A 20,107-nucleotide genomic window follows, 5' to 3' on the forward strand; every position below is an offset into this window, starting at 1 on the left:
TTGCATTGTTTTTGTTTTTTGTTTTTTTGAATTGTAGTTGTTCATTAAAAAGGTGTATTGTTAGCTTTACTATATATTTTCGCTTCACTTTGATATTTTTCCCCAAGATAAACCAAACTGTCTCAACCGGGATTTTATTTAGACAAGCTTGACCTTCTCCGACCACCTGATGACTTGAATCATTGTGCAATTAGAGAGGTCACTTTAAATTATGCAACAGAGGGAACGTGTTACTTGCCATCTGTCAGAAAGGGTTATTTCATTAGGGACAGAGGTGGCTGGTGGAGTCCGGCAAAGCAAAAGACACCCTTGCTTCATCCATCCATCTGGAGCCATTAAGCAAGTGTTAATGTGATGGGTGCCATTAAGCATTGTTTCACATGCTCAGTCATTGTTTTATTTAATATTTTATTTCTTACTTTTTGTAACTGTCTATTATGATTCTAGTGATTCAGTTTAATGTGACATATGCTTTGCCAAGCAGTGATTTGGTTGAACATATAGAGAAAGGCAATCAAGCCAGGAACTGTTCAAAGATGTTAAACTGTAAAAAGCAAACCTGTTTAAATGTCAACCACTCTTAAACATAGAAATAAAAACTTAAATTGCCACTTCACCAATTTTCAACTTGTTTCCTATGGCTTAAGTTATGGTGTAAATATACCATAATGCTTTTAAACTTCTTTCTGAGTTCCCAATATTAAAATATCTCTCTTCTTCTGGCTGAAACATGCCTCCAGATCACATCACTTGGAGGAACCTTCAGTTCAGATTATGTCATCTCGTTGCTCACACTAGGGAGGTTGTGATAATGGTCATCCTGCTTTTCTAGAGCACCCCCAGATGAGGCAGCGTTGCAGTTGTTGCCCCTGTGGGATTAATTGCTGACGAGTTTCCACCTTTCCTGGACAGAGCAAAAAAAGATGAGTGCTCGCTTGCCAAGAGTCTAATATTAGAATCCTCTTTGTAGTACAGTACTCTTTGGGAAAATCCACTCTGGTCTGATTATCAGCGAGATCCACTCGGCTACACCTGTAGCTGTAAAAGTGATTGTTCCAGTATCAACTCTGTGGCCCACGCTGGTATTTGAGTTCACTAGGACTTTAGTTGCATATTGTGAGTTAAAACAGATTCAGACTTTGTTAACACTGTGCAGACTTAGATCATTTGTTCCATTGGTAATGACATTACTACTACTCTCCTTTCGGCTTATCCCATGAGTTCAGGGTCACCACAGTGGAGCATTGTCCACATGTTGATTTGGCACAGTTTTTACGCCGGATGCCCTTCCTGACGCAACCAATTTCTACCGGACCGGCACTGCATCGCTGGGGAGGGGGAATGAGCTGTTAGGGGTTCAGTGTCTTGTCCAGGGACACTTCGACATATAGCCAGGGCCGGGGATCGAACCACTCACCCTGTGGTCCGTAAGCAACTGCCTTTACCAACTGAGCTATAGCCGCCCCATTGGTAATGACATTACTTTGGTAATAAAAGTTATTGCTGAGATCCTGGAAAGGGGCAGACGCCTTTAAATAGGTTAAAGATTCAAGTGATATAAAACAAGTGATCAAACCTACTCGGCTTAGAAAAATAATTCATATTGTGCATCTATGGACTAGTTTTGCTGTAAAATGAGCATCTCTGTCACACGCACATATTACTTTGAAAAACTTGTAACTAATATGGCTAATTGCCTCGTTGAGGATATTTGTGTCTCGTGATAATGCTTTGGCAGGACACAGACCCAATACTACAAAATTAAAACTAAAAAGTTTTAATAAAGTGTGCTTTCCCCAATGAAAATCACAGTCACAAAAGCAAATGACAAAAACATTTTAATATGTTCACAGAGAGATTTGCAAATACTTAATTTTCATTTAAACTGGTGACAAGGACAGAAGAAGACTGGAGGGGAAAAAAATAAAAGTCAGATTTATCACACTGAACAACAATTTCAAAAGGTAGTTTAGAGTTAACAATGTCATCCCCATGGATCAGAGGCACTCGTATTACACACAGTAAATTTGCCAGAGTAAAATATCCAGGGACAAATATCCAGCATGAAAAGCCTAAAATAAATTTAATTTCAACTACAAACCAAAAGCATAATTTATTTGTTGAGTCAATAAAGCATTAAAGTGGGAAAAAAATAAACACACACCAAACTGGCTTAGCTACTGTCTCAGGAGAGTTCAAGAAAACAGGTGGAGATGGTCTGCAGAGGGTCAGAGGAAGACCCCACTTCAGGGAAGGAGAGCTGAAAGCACTGAGACAATAAGCATGAATTATATCGTAGCTACTTTATATATTATGTCGTATAATTCACGCTTTATATATTATAAAGTGGCAACAAAACAGACAGTAACTCCAAGTGTCCGAAGGGGGAAAACAACAGTCTTCGATCTTGTGCAAAATCCAATGCCAAACAAAGTATAATTGCAAAAGCAGGATGACACTCTTTGGTAAAACTCAGGCAAGGAAGAACTGGGCAGCGGCTCACAGGAGACAGGAAGCCATTCGGGCAGAGAGGAGAAGATAAGTGGTGCATATTAAAGGGGAGGCAACAGGTGAAATTAGTTATGACTGAATCGGCAGAGCAGCAGGGAGAGAGAGCGTGAGAACAGAGTGGAGAGGAGAGACAGAAGTGGTCACCAGGGCAAGACAGATCAGAGTCACACCCATGACACTGTGAGACACTGGTTCAAAATTAGTTGGAAGACAGAAGAATTCTGCAGTTCTGAAAGGACATTGAAATTGTTAAGATGCACACCGGAGACTTATTTCCTGAAAGATTACATTATATTTAGTTCGCTTTATTTCATCCATGAAAAAATATCAGACTGAGTTGGATTTAAGATCAGTACATACGTGTAATGAAGTTGTTGCAAGGATCTCGGCCTTGGGAGGGATTCTACAACCAGACAGCTACAAGTCTAGAGATTTATGTATCACTCATGTCTTTATTCTCTGTATGTGAATGTCCATGCCCAGGAGACTGTCCTCCAGCTGTCCAAGTTGAAGAGGAGTTAAAAAGCTGCATTCTTATCCTGATACAAGAGGATGGAATGGCGACTCTTGGTATCTGAAATGAAGCCTGTTTGTCATGATCCCTGTGGGAGGGCTTTATTTTATCTGGTAGGAAAGGAGCAAAGCAGCAGGGAAGGTAGTGGTAGTGGGCAGAAGTGGAGATAAACAACATAAAGAAGTTGAAGGAGTAATGAAGAATCACATGAAAGATAAACAACAAAGAAATTGCAACAAGGCACGATGGAAAGGAGGCAGACATTGGAGGGAGGAGAAGACAGTAAAATAATTGCCTGAACGTGGAAAAACAGCGCTGTATGGCAGAGAAACAAAGAAGGGGGAAAGAGAGAGAAGTAGAGAAGGAGGTCAGGTCAATTGACAGCCCATCAGGGGGTGCATTTTCGTCCCAGAATATTAATTCACACCTGCTTTACAGGCCCTTGCAGCATAGCAGAGGCAGCACAGAAACAATGATCACATCCACTGCAGAACAGCAACCTGTCAAACGGTTAAAACATGTACCACTGTGGTGCTGCTGTAGTTTTTGATGATAATGATGTTGACTAGAGCATAGTTAGGCATGAAAATCCATCAAAGGATAAAACACATTTGGAGACTGACCTGTTAAGTCAGTCAACGCAGAAGATGTAGAAGGTTTTCTACGCTCTTCGTCGTGTGTCTGTTTGCTCGTTGTCAGCCTTTATGTGTTGATTTTGACACTGAGTGGATCAGACATTTTTAATCATGTTGCTGTGGCTTTAATGAGAGACGAGGGCTCTTGCTTTGTGTAAAGATGTTCACTTTTCTCACTACATTTACATTCTGAATGATGAAATGGCCAGTGTAGTATAAAACAAGGGTTCCTGTCAGAATGTGAAGAGAAAGGTGGCTTAAATCTTAGTACATCACAATCTACAGTGCGTCACATTTTAATGATTATTCACAAAGACTTAGGCTATGTTACCAAAATGCATTATTAAAATGAGCTTTTAGCTTTCATCTTGGTAATCTGCATTGTTTTAATGCTGTTTCTTTACTAGTCAATCTATCTGCAGTCATAAAGAATTGATAATGATATCATTCAGGTCACAGAGGGATCTGCAGCATTAAACGTGTCTACATGTCATTTAATGAAAAACCAGTCATAGTCGGAAAACCTGTTAAGAATAGGCACCGGGCTTGGCCAACGCTGCTGTCATTCATGCAAAGGCCAGCTCTGTTGGTATACTGGGCTGGAATGAGTTTTCTCTGGAGGGTGGCAGGCCCATATGTAACCAGAAGATACAGTCAACTCCAGACAGAGACATGCACATTATGGGAAAAACTATGAACTTTGGTGATGAGAGACGATTAACCTGGTTTAGCAACTGCACATGGACGAAAAGGATAGTTGGTAAATGAAACATACTGCGTTTATCTATCTTCCGCAAACGATTAGATCATGATTTCTTTCTCTTATAGTGAATAATACATAAAGGTATGTTGTCTGTAGCTGGTGGGGCTTTGTTATAATCCGCATTATTTGAACTGCACATTTAATGGTGATATGAGGCCATGCAGCAACACTTTGCCCAAAGAGAAGAAGTATTTTCAATATGCTCTTATTCTGAACGATGTAATTCATGCTGTGCAGCAGGGTGACTGCAGTGGGGAAGAAACTGTAGTGGGGAATATTATGGATATGGATATTATTATTCATGTTGTTCAGACTTTATATTTTTAGTGGAAAGGAAGGACCTTAGTTGGCTCATATGATGAATAAAATGCAAACTATTAGCCAAATCTTTAATGTGATTTGAAGTCAAAATAATTTAACTGTCTCTTCCAGCCCTGTTTTCAAATAGGTAAGGACTTTTTGTAAATGTGTGATTTTGGAATTTGCTTGAACCTTTATTTATATGACAGAAGCACAAAGAAAAGATGAGTTTAATATCTGCAACACACTCAAAATTGAGTTAGAAGCCAAATTGGACTGAACGGTTTATAAAATACTCAATTAACTCAGTGAGATGTTTCTTCATTCCAAAAGCCAAACTAGACCCTGGTAAATATAGGCCGCACTCTTCAGAGTGATGGAAGGGCTGAATCTGACCATATGGTGCATCATTTGTTAAATTTGAAAAGTCACTGGTTATGGTAATAGTCTGCACTGATATGCTAATATAGCACTTTCTAGTACTCTCACTTCTCATTCACCCATTCGCACTCACACACACACACACATACACACACCAATGGCCTACACTCACCGGGAGCAACTAAGTTGACTGTCTAATGCTTAATATCAAAAGCTTAAAGGACAACAAATTATCCCTAAAATCGGAGAAAACCTTTATTTTATATTCTTCAAGGCTCTCCATGAAAGAATTCTAACTACATGTGCCACATTATTTTTTCCTCTTATATTGCTTCACTGCTAACAAGACTAAATAGCCCAGTGGTGAAGCTAAACAGTTATAAGACAAAAACATTAAAAGGAGCTAAATAAAATGACCTCTTGTGTTAAGCTGCCATCTTTTCTGTTGTAGCGTCTCAGCCTTCTAACAAGGGCTGAGTAAAGCTTAGTGGGCTTGACCTCTGAGCAGGGGCATCTCAAATTCAGCACAATACTGTCAGCCGAATACAACACATCCAACTTCCAGCTCCTTCTTACACAACAGTTTACTTTTATTTCTTGGTTTTAACTTTGACTGGCCTCAACTTTATTAGTAGGACAAGTTAAGAATGGTAGAATTGAGAGGTGGTAGAAATTAAAGCTTGGTAAATAGTTAATGTGCAGATCAAATTATGCACATTAGACCCAATATTTTGATGATCTCAAACAGAGCTTTAGGTCTTATTGATAGGCAGAGGTGGGTAATAACAAAGTAAAAATACTTTCAGGTATCTATACTTGAGTATTTACAGCTGAGTGCAAGTTTGAAAAGGCAAAAAGACATAACATTTACTCCACATTCAACCAGTACAAATGTTCCTTGCTAAAAAAAAATATTAAAGTTAACTTTGAATTAATTTATCAGTGAGAATGTAAACTTTTTTTGTCCCTTCCTTGAATATTTTTGTTACTTCTGTTGATAAAGGAACATGTGGGCAAGCTGGTCATGCAGTATTAGTTTTAGTGTTAAGGTTAAGTTCGTATCTCTTTACTGAGAAATGGTTTTCAAACAGTCAGTGCTTGGTTTCACTACTGACTGGATGTGCTAATGCCCTCTCCATATAGTTAGACTGTTGTGTAGTTATTATTTGTATTTTGAACACAACGTAAACTCTTAAATAATGAATGTGGCTGCAAGTAGCTTACAATACAGTAAGAATAACTACTGTCTTAACCAAATTACTGGTGCTTAGTCATTTAAATTGCTACATACATACATAGAAATGTAATTCTATTTACCACCCATGCTTACATGTACAGTACATGTGCGGGCTTGGTCCAGTGGAATGGATAAGGACCATGCTTAAATATTACACACTTTTGTCTTCATCTCCCTACCTATATATACACCTGCCTGAGATATTTGTTATTATATGTGAGTGAAAAATCTATAGTATGTATGCTAAAACAAAATAACACAGCATCTCTGCCCAATTAAAATACTGCAAAATGTCAGCTTTCTGCTCATCATCAAATCTAGTTGACCCCCTTTGCTCAGCTCACATAGGACCTTTAAATTTGGAGATTCATGATTAAACATAAAACAGACACAATACCCTGAGGTATGACCAATGTTCAGGTAAACACAGGACACCCATCTGTTTCACTGGTAATTGAATATCTATTAGCAGTTATCTACCTACCGTATAGATGGGTCCATCTCATACAGTAGCCTATAACCAAATACTCAGACAACTACTACACAAACAGTAACTTATTAATTTGGTGATATATTTCTTGTCAGACCATTTAAGAACAGCCAGTCAACTGGATTGGTGAGGTAGTCTACAGAAGAGAATCCTGTGTATTACTCTAGAAAGACAGGGAAACATTATTAGACATACTGTAGGTGACTTAGAGGAGAAAATAATGTGTTGTGTTCTGAGCACTGTATGTACTGACCCACCTGCAGCAAAGATGGCTCCACCTTTGATTCCAATGTCCATAACAGGTCCATATTTTTGTGCTGTCTCCAGCTATTGATGAAAGTAGAACATTGCTTCTTAATAGATACTGATCACAAGTTATTTATTGTATGTAACAAATGTCCACATAATCCGTGTAATCTTTTGTGTCCATGCAGTTAACAGGTGCAAAGTGCGAGTAAATGGGTTTGACAATGGCTGTTCCTGAAAGAGCAAGTAGTCAACATTTAAAAAACACAGATAATATTCAAAACTATATAAAAGTAGATGAATTAATTTGCATTTTTACTCATAAAACATATTGGCCACACTTTTCTGCATCCATCCATTATCTGTAACTGCTTTTCCTGTGTAGGCGTCAGCTGTCATGGGCAAGAGGGGGTGTGCACCGGGTCTCCAGTCTATCTCAGGGACGACACAGAAAGGCATAGACAGAAAACCATTCACACTCACATTCATAGCTTCACCTATTAACCTAACATGCAAGTCTTTGGACTGTGGAAGGAAATCAAAGCAAACACAGGGAGAAAATGCAAACTCCACACACAAGGGCCGCAGCACAACCGGGGGCATGAGCACGTTTCAGCTGTGAGTCGGCAACGCTAAGGACTTCAATACTATGGTGTCTGACATTTATTCAATAGTTCAAACTGCAAAAAAAGTTTTAAAAAAAAGATCAACATAAAATGCAATGCACATTAAAATAGCACAAGTCATTGGTCACAAAATAAAGTTATTTCTTAATCATTTAAAAAGGAGGGATGTAAACTTTTGCACTACAATAATTTTCATTACAACATTTTTGTACACTCCTTGACTATTTTGTTACTTGTAAAGATAAAAGAACATTTGTACCAGCCGCTCTATTACTATTTTAGGTTTAGGGTTAAATTTGCAAATCCTAATGTATGTCCATTTATCACCAAAAGCAATAAAAATGGTCAAGGGGTGTATAAAATGTTTATTAGAAAGCAAAGAGAACTATATTGGATACAAACTTTGCACTCCCCTAATGAATGAATTAACATTTACCTTTAACTAATATCTGCTAAACATTGGTGTTAGTTCAAACTAAGGTGGAGCAAAACTTTGAGCCTAACCACACCGACACACTTTTAAGAGTAGGTACTGTACATGTGCAGTTTATTGCCAGTGTTAATTATTGGGATCAGAAAGAGGATGTCTGAAAACAGCTGTTCACCCTCGGTCTCCTTACCCTCTCATGTTGCACGGGAGATGGATGCTGACTCATTCTCTTTCCTGTCAAGGTCAATCACCTCAGTATGGTAATTTGTTAATAACAGATGGGCACTTGTGCCTCCATTTTTCAGGTAATGAATGCTTATTTGACCAGAAAGGGTGAAACAATGAAGCTGCAAATCTACACTCAATGTTATAGAATATTTAATAGGTTCATTATCAATGTTTTCAGCCTCACTGACTGTTGCATCACCACTGTCCTTTGCTCCACAGCAGACCTGGGGCAGAGCAATATAGCAGCACAATGAGCTAATAGAAAATAAAATGGTTGTATAGACCTATTTACTTGCTGAATGCAATTTTCCAGTGTCAACAGTAAGATTATGTTTACTTCCCTGCAGCTGGAGGTGCAACGGTACCTGCATGAGTCATGCAATATTTTTCTGACTCGCAAAAATCATAAAGCTTCAACTATCTTGCTTTGTAAAAGATGTGTCTGATCCATTATGGGTAAGATCCATACTGGACCTGCATCCAGAGGGACTGTGTGCATGAGCCCTGAACTGTTGTGTGATGTGGAAAAAATGTTCAAGTTTCCAAGGTTTTGAAGGAAAACTCCAGCAATGTTACACATCCCTATCTGTCTATTCACAGGTGTTAGAATACTTTTGTATAAAAGCAATTGCAAAAGTAAATGTAGAAATCTTTTTTGGATGCTACACGAAGTCTCCAAAATATCTTGGAGTGGGCCCTGAGATAGTCCGTTAACTTGTCCAGGGTGTAAAACAGCTGGGATAGGCTGCAGCCCCCCGTGACCCTAAAACGGGATAAGCGGTTACAGATTATGGCTGGATAATATATCTTGAAGTGTGGAGTTAGAAATTAACTGAACTTACCAGACCTCTGCAGCTTGGTCCTCATGTCTTTCTACAGGTAGCAGATCTCCAATGAAACTATGGAAATCCTGGTTGCATTGCGGCTAATACATCCCACAACACTGTCTCTAGAATATGTTTGTCTTATGTCTCACCCTGTTAGGTCTTTGTCAGGCAATCATCCAACAACACGCTTTTATAAAGACAAGAAATAACTCCACCCATACAGGTACAGCATACTTTACATGATAACAGTCATTCCCAAACATCTTTCACAGAAAGAAACAGGACCATAGCCCTGTTAGAGAGAGCAGGCAGGTGTAAAGCGATGCACATTATTCTAAATCAATCTCCTGATGCTGTGCCACGTCTGCCCCGTGAGATTCTCGGACGTCACTTTGACATTGCCATTATATGTTGGGGCCATTATCTTTTATTAGATTTCAAGATAGCACTATAAAGAAAAGTGATAAAACTACAAGCTGCCTGTCAGATTATCTGTGCTGATTTCAGCATCCACGGATAAAAATGGAAGAAACAATATGCATTTATTGATGACATGGATTCGTGGATCATCTTGACTTAAAATTGCATTAAGGCTCTCACAGAACAGTTGTGCCAAAACAAATACTTGAAAGCCTTTATTGCACAGCATTTCTGATTGTGAACAAATAAACACACCTTTATTTCACATCATGCTGACGAATCCTCAGCATCAGTTTTGCCGCTGTGAAGGCAAATCTGAGAGATTCAAAGCAGCCACGGGGATGGCAAATGGTTCCATACATGAACATAACATACTGTGGACAAATACAGATTCCATGTAGCAGCAAACAGACCCACACACGAAGTAAAACACTGTGCTGTTTGTTCAATAAAATTGAACTGAATTTATCATCAGCGCTGCTGGGTAAATATCAGCTACAGTTTCTTTGTTTGACACTGATATTGCTGTAATCTTTTCCCAATGGCTGGTAGTAGCTGCATAAGTGTTGTTTTTTTAAACAACTATGATACACACAGGGCAACTGCATATAGACCTTGATCATAACCAAAAAAATACAATATATAGATATTTTGTCGATGCACTGTTTGCCTTGCACACAAATAAGGCAAAAACAATCATGGCTCATTTGATTGTTTATATTTTTGATTTGATATTATGTCAGATATTCTTGGTTTTATTCTGTGGTTGCATGCGCGCTTTGATTGACTGCACAGTCCAAATGGGAACAGCCAACTCGCCAATTAAAGCCGTGTTCAGGTGCTTCTGCGAGGCGCGTAAAGTTGGATTTCTGTGGCACCAAACAATACGCCAACCGTTTCCACTATCTCTGTGTATGTAGAAAATTGTTTTATTGTTTAATAAATGTTTTAAAGTCTATCAGAGGTTTGAGCTGATGCCATATATTTCAGACACTATAGAGAAAATAATCTGTATGTGTAAATTTTCTTTAGCTCTAAACGAATGAAGAAATAGTGCGTAACCACAGCCTTCCGTGTTTCATATTCGATTTTTATGAAAGTGCCGTTTGACATCTCCACCATGTCTACTGCATGCGCAACCAATAATAATTTCCTACAACACGAGCATCAGACAAGTTGTTATTTGTGGCGTTCTTAATATCCTCATGCATTTTAAAACTTTCTAATGCATAAGCGAATCTTATCGGAGACTGAAGGGACGTTCTTTTTCACAGTCCGCAGCATCTGAAGCGCAATAGTTTATGAAAAGCTTTCTTGAAGTCGTCATTGGACATGGTGTATATGATCGGGTTGATGAGTGAGTTGAGATATCCCAGCCAGGTGAAAAAGTCAAACAACTCTGGGTTCAGACATGTGTCACATGTGCCCACCACTAGTGTGTAAATAAAAAACGGCAGCCAGCAAACGATGTAAGCGCCGAGGATAATTCCTAAAGTCTTTGTCGCCTTTCTCTCTCTGGCTGCTGAAATCCGCTTTTTCTCCAAAAGCGCGTCCGACACTGTCACTTTCACCTGGTTCTCGCTCGTCGAGGACCCCGTTTCGCTGGACGGAACGTCATGTCTTACGCACCTCGGAGAGCCTGTGGATCCGGTGGAGTTGGTGACCAGGTGCGCCGAGGTGAGTCTTTTCCCCACTTTCTTGGGGGACTGCTTGAGGATCCGTTTACGAGCCTCTACGTAAATCCGTCCGTAGAGAACGATAAGCAGCAACGTGGGGATGTAAAACGCCCCGAAGGTGGAGTAGATGGTGTAGAAAATATGATCCGTGTTGACGCTGCAGCTAGTCAGCTCCTCCGCTTTCACCTGCCTCCAGAAGAGCGGCGGCAGGGAGATGGAGATGGCGATGACCCAGGCCGTGGCCACCATCCCGGCTGCGCGTCCGGGCGTGCGCTTTTTCGCGTACTCCACCGCGTCCGTGATGGCCCAGTATCTATCCAGAGCAATTACGCACAAGTGGAGGATGGACGCGGTGCAACACGTTATGTCCGAGGACAGCCAGATGTCGCACACGACTTGTCCGAGCGTCCAGGTGTGGATGACGGTGTACAGGACGCAGATGGGCATCACCAGAATCGACACCAGCAGGTCTGTGACGGCCAGAGAGGCGATCAGAAAGTTGGCGGGAGTTTGCAGCTTCTTCGACTGTGAGATCGTCGCAATGACAAAGGCGTTGGATAAAGTAGTGGCGAATGTGATGACAGACAGAATCACCGCCACACTTATCTGATAGGCGAGACTCTCTGTGTTCTCATCCACTGGGATTAAATCTGTAATCAGACTGTCGTTTGTGGTGTTGACCGGCTGCGTCGTCTCGATTTGACCGGGGCGCTCCATAACTTGTTTTAAATCACTTTTATGTCACCCTCTGAGATCTGTAACATTTATGTTGCCTTTCTCTTGATGGACTATCCGCGCCATCTGGTCAGACAAATATAACCAGTTTAAAGTACAAAAACTGATTACTTTCTGCCTCATTTTCTTCAGATACCTGAGCTTTGAATGTGCAGATGCCAAGATCGTAAAAGATCTGAAGCAGATGTCCATTCGTCACTGGGATTCACGGCTTCTCCTGCTTTGTCATAAAAGAAAACTTCCTATCTGGAATATTAGAGAGCAAATAAAACATCAAATGTCTGTGTGTAAATGACGAGCAGTTTGTCCTGATGTGCCACCATCAGGGAAGATGTCACTAATAATCCGCATTTACGGCAGAACTTCTGTAGAGCTGCGTCTCCGCAGGGCCCCTGTGGTTGAATGGTGAGACAACCCACAGTGCCGGTTTTATAGAGACTCTGACATCAAACAAAATGATCACAGTTTTTTATTTTTTCCTTTGGTCTCTCTGGGTGTAGAGTAGGTGAACTGCTGGGTCATAGTGCCCAGTGTTTTGGGTTGGAAAAAATGCCATTTATGGAACGTTTCTTAGTCATTGGGAAGAACAACGATTAGTTGTAAAACAAAAATTTAGGCACTTAATAAATACATAGTTCATAAAGTCATAAGTATTTAGCACATTCTAACAAGTTCATTCTCCAAGTCTAACAAGATCAGTTAACAAAAACAAATACACAATGCAAAATCTTCTTCCACTACTACTAAGTCTACTTGTGAGTTACTATCTGCAATCGTTTTTGTGACTGTGATCACAGAGATTCAGTTTAGTTTAGTAACAGCAGGCATCAAAGGGACTGAAGCCATAGGTACCTGTAAGTAGGGGACTGAATTATTATTGAATATAATGGAGTGTTTCCTTGGTGAAAAGAACAGACAGGGCATTTTTAAACATAACTGAATTTTGCTCCCGAAGCCCTGCAGCCATTTTCCATGAGGTGAAAGGTCAGCATTCTCTTGGAGGAGTGTGCTTGATGGAAAAAGTGCTAAAAAGATAAAGACGCTGTGATGGGTGAGATGAACAAACAAACACATGCACACACACGCACATGCACACGCACGCACGCACACACACACGCACACACACAATGGCAACCAAAAGGAGTATATAGGCTTATAACTAATCCACAAAGAGTCAATAAATTATTAATTATCTTTTGAAACAGATATTAGCTGCAACTTATAAAACCATTTATATTTGACTGAATCATCAATGGGAAATTAAGAAAAGAAGTTTATGTGTGCTGTATTTGGTATTTCTGATGTGTGAAATGGCCGTCAGTGATATTAACGTTGGGTTCCTGCCACATGGGGGTGTGAACCTTTCATTGTCATTCAGTACATGCTCTATGTTCTCAAGCTCTCTTTACTTTCAATGAGGCTGCAATGGCCCAATAACCTATTTCGGTCAGGAAATATATAAATAATGCAATCAGACTCTGAATCCTATTCTATACACACAGACACACATATGCACACCTGCACGCACACACCAGAACAATGTCCACTTTCCAAACTGAGGAAGTGAAATTACTTCAAGTAATGAATCTGCTGATATATATATATATATATATATATATATATATATATATATATATATATATATATATATATATATATACCTCAAGAGACTGTAGTAATCAAATTTCCTCTTCACCTTTTATTCATTTTGTCATCAGAAACTGAAATTGAAATTGACTTGCACCAAATATTGAATATTTAGCATCATACCTGAGTTGTGCTCAGTTTGCAATTTTAGGATCTGAAATTTAGAGTTTTAGAAATTCTTTGAGCAGTATACAGTTTATTAAAAAACATGTGCTTAATTAGGACCATGGGTAGTTTTCACCTCACCTGCAACGCCACTTCACCCACTCTTCTCTTCTATCCTCTTTTCTTTTAAATCTCTTCCCTGACTGCATTTTTATTATTACATCATTTTAAAATGTTGCAGTTTTACATGACTATCAAAGCAAAAGCAGTACCTATGGCACAATCCCAGCTGCTGTCAAAAAGATTAAACTGCCTACTTTCAGACTATCTGCTTTTCTTTTACCCTTAGATTGTAATCTTACCAGCTGCTTGAGCGGTCGATGGTGCTTTTTGGTCTGACTAAGGAGTACACCATAATTGTGACATTCATTAAAAAAAAATACAAACATGTCCAATAAAATATCCATTAGGTGTTTAAAATATTTTTTTTCATTAAATTAAATTACACAAATCAGCAAAAAACAAGCAAGAGCATTTGTGTTGAACAGTTTAGCATTTAGAGTTTCATGTAGCATGGAGGTTTCACACAGAGAACAAAACTAACACTGCATTAATCTGAACCCATTGGAGTTGTAACAAATAACATGGCAGTAAAAAGGAAATGGACCAAAGTCTTTCAAAGCCCTGTGCTGATAGACAGACTGTTTCTACAGAGTGTGAATATGGTTTAACTTCCTCCAGAATAACAGAATCAACATTTATTTAAATTCAGTAGAGATGGACATGTTTGGCATTTGTAAGTGTCAGTGTTACCTCATTAAGGTGAATTTCAACCTCTAAACTTAGTTTCCCGGTGTATAATCTCCCATTTATGCCTGATCTCATATAAAGGAGTAAACCCTTACAAGATTAAAAACGCATTTTAAATCCTTAATGAGGCAGAGAGCTTGGGTTGCTGTTGCTTTTCCAGGGAGAGTGAACATTACAGACCAGAGATCTCTTTTATTAAATCAAACGGTAAATAAATCCATAAGGATTCGTTAAGTGTTTTTTTCACTGATCCCAGATAATTGATTCTGGTGATTATAAATGGTATCTAGTGAGTCCACATCTGTTGCAGAATTGTTTTATTGACTTTATTGTAAAACTTAATAACACAGTATATTCTGCCTCCAATGGACATTGCAAATTGTTTACTTTTCAATGGCATCAGTGCTCTGCACGTGCTAATACAGATATTTCTACACCCCATTTTCCTGCCAAATGTGACAAACAACTGTTATCCCCCTGTGTGTGAGCTTCCTGGAGAGTGTTGTCAGGCAGCGCTCAGTGAAACAGAGCCTCCTGTGGGTTTGTGATTGTACCTCTTGACTGACCATGACAGTCTGGAACGACTAATGCACAGGAATGGGGCACAACACGGCCACCATTACCTCTGTTTACATGAACACATGGCCGTTGTCTGTTTTCACACCCTGTTTTTTAATCAAAAATCATGGAGAAACACACAACAGCAGGTCGAGGTGAGGTGGGATCAACGTGCCATTTGTTCTGCTCTGAAACCAGTTTTTTTATTAGGTACCATTGACCATGGTTGCAAGCTAGGGCCAAATTTAAAAAAGACACACAGTACAGGTTTGCTAAAATCTAAAAGTAATGTTTTCTTTTGCTTCTGAGCTGTAGTTTTCTGTGTGAAAAGTCTTAAGTGCAATAGACCTGGTTCAGCAGCAGCAGGGGGCAATTTCTGTGGCTGTTTCTGTTATCTCATCTCTAAACACACTGCAGCACAGCAGTCTAGCCAGCTACATCCAGGCTCAAACACACACCTATTTTTAGTCAGGTAATAAGGTATAAGGCAAGTCCGAAAGTTTTTTCTCTCTCTCTCTATGTCACATACAAGCATGGGATGATTCTGAGATCATAATATAGGGGAATATTGAAACCTAACTTTTTCCTGAGTTTTCAAACTGATACAAGGGAAAATATGTTTTTAGAAACTGATGCATCCTGAGCATGATCATTAGTAAATGGATCAGGTGGTTACGAAAAAGCTTCTACAAGAGAAAAGCAGTTTGAAGGTGTGCACTACAGGATGTTTGTGAAATGCACAGCACACTATGTTCGAGGTGGAAAACTTTCTTCAAGAGTTTTCTAAAACATGTTCAAAAGGAAAAATAGAAGAGTATTAAACGCTAAATCTGCATTTATAGTTGTTTGCGCCAATTATCAAGTTGTAAATTAAGCCTAGAAAACTGTTATTTACACATCGAGCAAATACAGAGAAACATTTGGATTCATCTGGATTTTGTGGCTACATCATGAATTCTACTCAAACATCCACTGTCTGTTTAGCTCTGCTTTTTGGTTTTCCAGTAATTGACAAAAGTATTACACCTGTGGTGCTGAATGCTCCACTGTGAGAACTTTCTCTGTAGCTAAACCAAAAAAATGAGCTAAAAGACTTTAGCGTCTTTTAGCTCATTGTTTTAGCTCACTGTTGACTGTTAAATAATTCTCTGTGGGAGTGGATGGACCATGATAAAATTTGTGGTTATTTTGTATCTAATTCTGCTCATTTTTTCCATCTTTTGGATGAGGTTTCAGTTCATAAGTTTCAGGTCATGGCTCTGTGATGGCTCTTTGACCCACAAACCATCCTTGTTTGTGGGTTTTTTCATTTATCAACACACATGGTCATTTGTGACCAAACAAAAGTAATTAAGACCAGACTGCATTTCTGCAAATATTGCAGACATGTCTTTACACTGCTAAACTTTCTCAAAGGAAGGCTAATTTATACAACACATTTTTGGTGTGAAATTTCAAGTTGGAGTGGTCATCTTTTATAACTGACAGCTTTACTAACTAACAGAGACCAAGTAGGACAAACCCAAATCAGGGCAGATCCCATGTTGTTAAGAGGTTTAACCCTCCCTGTCTGCCTGCCCACAACCATCACTGTAGGGAAAAGGCTCTTTCTCATCCAAGTGTGTATTGGATAAAACACATGAGAAATTCCCAGTCTGAGCAGCTGTCATCCATGTTTGGAATCTGGGTACTAAAAGTATCTCATATCTACAGAAGTGTACACTCGTTAAGTATTACATGTACACTGCATTTAGCTGTAAATCCTCTGCCTTCTACTTTCATTTAACAGTATATTGTCTCTTACTTTTGTACAGGATCAGTCTCAACGCTGCATTAAAGTACTGCACAATGAGATAATGAAAATATAGGACACATGTTGAGTTGTGGAACAGTCCCACTGCAGTTGCACATATGGTGCCTTCTGCTCTGCCAATCAGCTCTTGAAGCCCTCCTGCTAAAAATGTATCAGGAGAGATTTGGGCTTCTATTTACAACTGTAGACTTTTGGGGCTCCAACTTTCTAAATCTGATGATCATATGAAGGAGTTGGCACAACCTACGTAGAGGATTATTCCACTTTTTGGAAGCTTTTTTTTTTTTTTGAGAACCTCACTGTGAATATTAAGTGGGTTATTCAAGCTCTCTTAAAGAGCATTTCTGTGGACATCTAAGAAGGAAGAGGAGAAAATGCTTAATGCACTGTATAAAGCAGAGTTGAATTCCCTGGAGGAACGCATGTGACCGGATATGAGCTAAGTGGTGATGATGTCCGCTGATTGATAACAGGTTCGCATTACTGTGGTCAGACTCATTCTGGCCTGAGTGGAAGTGGCCAGTTGCATTTAGTGAATGGTTTGATGGGAAACTGACTGCCGTGACGGCCGTGATAAGTTCTATCAGCACTTTTAAGAGCTGGAATTGCTCCACTCTTTAAGGAGTAAAAAGCAAGGGTAGAATTGATTTATTAAGCTGTGCAAACAACGCTGCAGTGATACCATTGTGCCAGTTACCAAGATTTTGTTGCAAAATAAATATCAATCTCTCTCTGAACATTCACAGCATGCAACTATACTATAACGGTTGGCCTCTTTGTGAACAATTAACAAAAGTAAGATTACTCAGATGACTCAGTGGTATAGATGAAAACGCTGTAACCAAGATGCTTCTGTCAGACTTTAAAATAGGAGTAAAAGGGTTTGATTATGGGAGAGTGACATCAGACTTAATTTACTGCCTCTTGGAGGTATAACCTGTGTGTATCCTGCTTACATAGTGTATATGTGGGATTTGTGTGTTGAAAGAGACAGCAAAAGGAGCTGTAGGATAGGAGCAACAAGACAGGTAGCGAGAGGAGGTGATTGGCCAAAACATCTGTGGGGAGACAAGTGCTAATAGGACACATCAGTGTTGGTGTGGGTGATGACTCATGAAATCAAGAGGTTATTGAGCTGGAGGGGTGGTGTTAGCAACAAGCATCATTGAAATTTATGACTCTGTCAGCAATATCTGAAAACCAAGACTGTGGATGTTCACACAGAGGCATCACTACGTATGTCATGTAAATGGTGGAACTCCATGAACATAGTTTTCAGCTCACTGCTGCTGCTGCTGCTGCTGCTGCCGCTTCACTTCAGGAATGATATGTAAGAGAGCACTACAGCAGATGATTTACAGGGTAAACACTTCTCACCTCACTGCCAGTGAAGACCTGCTTCCATCAATAATAGCAGAAAGGTAGCAAGCTTGATCAGAGCTGCATTTTCTGAAGGTTTATTTAAAGAAATAAGAACCACAGATATAACATGAACAACAGAAAGAAGAGGAGCAGAGGGATTTCAGTGCTCCTTAAAGATTAGAGAGACACATTATCACCATGTGAGTGATGAATGTTTATGCTTCAGCTTCACAAGTACAGCGCCATCTGTTTAAATGTGTCAAACTGCAGCAGATGCGACCTTTAACAGTTCTGTGGACTGTTACCCAGCAAACACTGACTGCAAGCTATTGCATCTCAGGGCTGCCCACTAAGCAGCTGGTTGCCTGATTATCCCACAGGCCATACGCTGTGGAGAATCCTGTCTGTGCTCAAATGAAAAAACTATGTTTCACTTTGGGTACTTCACTGAAGCAGCACAGAGGTTTGAAAGAAGGGAGTTGGTGGCCTGGAATAAAATGGGGTCATGAGAGATTTTACTTGGCTTTCTGGAGAGAAGTGTGTTGAGCGTCAGCGTCATGGACATGCCACAGGGGGCCAGGCCCCTACAAAAAAGTTAGCGTGCCCCCTCAGTTGAAATCCTCACTTACAAAAACAAATCAGAAAAGGTTTTACAGCTATACATTTAACTCACTCCTACATTTTGGTGGCGCAATACTCAATACTCATCGTACTTCAAATTATGCTCTGTGTAGCCAATTAAAAACAACTACCATATCCACATTATTTGACCAACCAATCAATGTTATTATAAGGTTCTTATAGTTAGGTGCACACTCACAAAGATGTTGTGTTGAGATTTAGCAACTGTAGCCGCCGCCTCCAGCTCTTCTAATGGTGAGTTCATAAATCCACCTAAGTGCCAAATATTTGTCCTGCTTTGTACACTTTGCACTTTTGTAATTGCGACTACGTTTCTGGATAAGAGCAGTTACTGCATGGCTGTATGATTCTGTATACCGGTGCTTGGTGTAGCTTAATGGATGGCTATTCAGTGGTCTTTCATTTGTCATGTAGCCTGCACATTAGGTGGTGTTATGTTATATATATTAGTGCTTATTAAACCACAGTTTTCAGTGGATAAATAACCCTATGCATCTTAGATCATGTATATGGTCACAGTACAAACCACAATTCTCATTTAAAGTGCTTGATCTTTGTCTGTCCACTAAAGGGTGCTAGTGGGTGAGTTTTCAACGGGACAAAATGTGACGTAACAAAGGAAACAAAGGAAACTCTTGACAGATGATGTTAATAGGAGTTGTAGTATATTTGAATAACATAAGCTGTAAATATGTTACGTAAGTTATGTCTTTATTGTGTATTCTGTAGAAGAGATGAGATTTCCATGTAAAGAAGCTCATTTCAGAAAAATTTAAAATAAGACAATAACTAAAATGTTCGGGCTGAAAGAAAAAGTTGAAAGATACTAGAGATAATATAATAACGTAAAGGTCAAAATCTGGATGGAAAACAAATACTTATGACACACTGTGGTGCATCAGTTTTTCCTGGTGTTATTTTCCTCTCGAAATAAATATACTTCTCAATGACCACATTCAAAAAAATGACGCTCAAAAAAGAGATGCTACATGTACAGTGTGTACGTTTAACTAACATCAGTGACACCATTTCAAAACTATTAGGCCAAATATGTCATTAGGCGATTAACAAAAACAAATTGGAGTCGATTGTGAAATTTCGAGTATTATTTATGTTTTCTTTGGTCATATGGCAATTATAGGTCATTATGG

The 20,107-nt window shown here is 39.3% G+C and overlaps 1 protein-coding gene across 1 annotated transcript; it reads right to left on the reverse strand.

Annotated features, from left to right (window-relative positions):
* Positions 1 to 9,481: 9,481 nt before the first annotated feature.
* On the reverse strand, positions 9,482 to 12,447 carry htr1b (5-hydroxytryptamine (serotonin) receptor 1B). The gene has a single exon (XM_067480949.1). It carries the CDS (start codon positions 11,999 to 12,001, stop codon positions 10,877 to 10,879), a length of 1,125 nt encoding a protein of 374 aa, XP_067337050.1. The 5' UTR covers positions 12,002 to 12,447; the 3' UTR covers positions 9,482 to 10,876.
* Positions 12,448 to 20,107: the final 7,660 nt, after the last annotated feature.

This window comes from Channa argus, chromosome 16 (assembly GCF_033026475.1).
Source record: "Channa argus isolate prfri chromosome 16, Channa argus male v1.0, whole genome shotgun sequence".
Classification (NCBI taxonomy): Eukaryota; Metazoa; Chordata; class Actinopteri; order Anabantiformes; family Channidae; genus Channa; species Channa argus.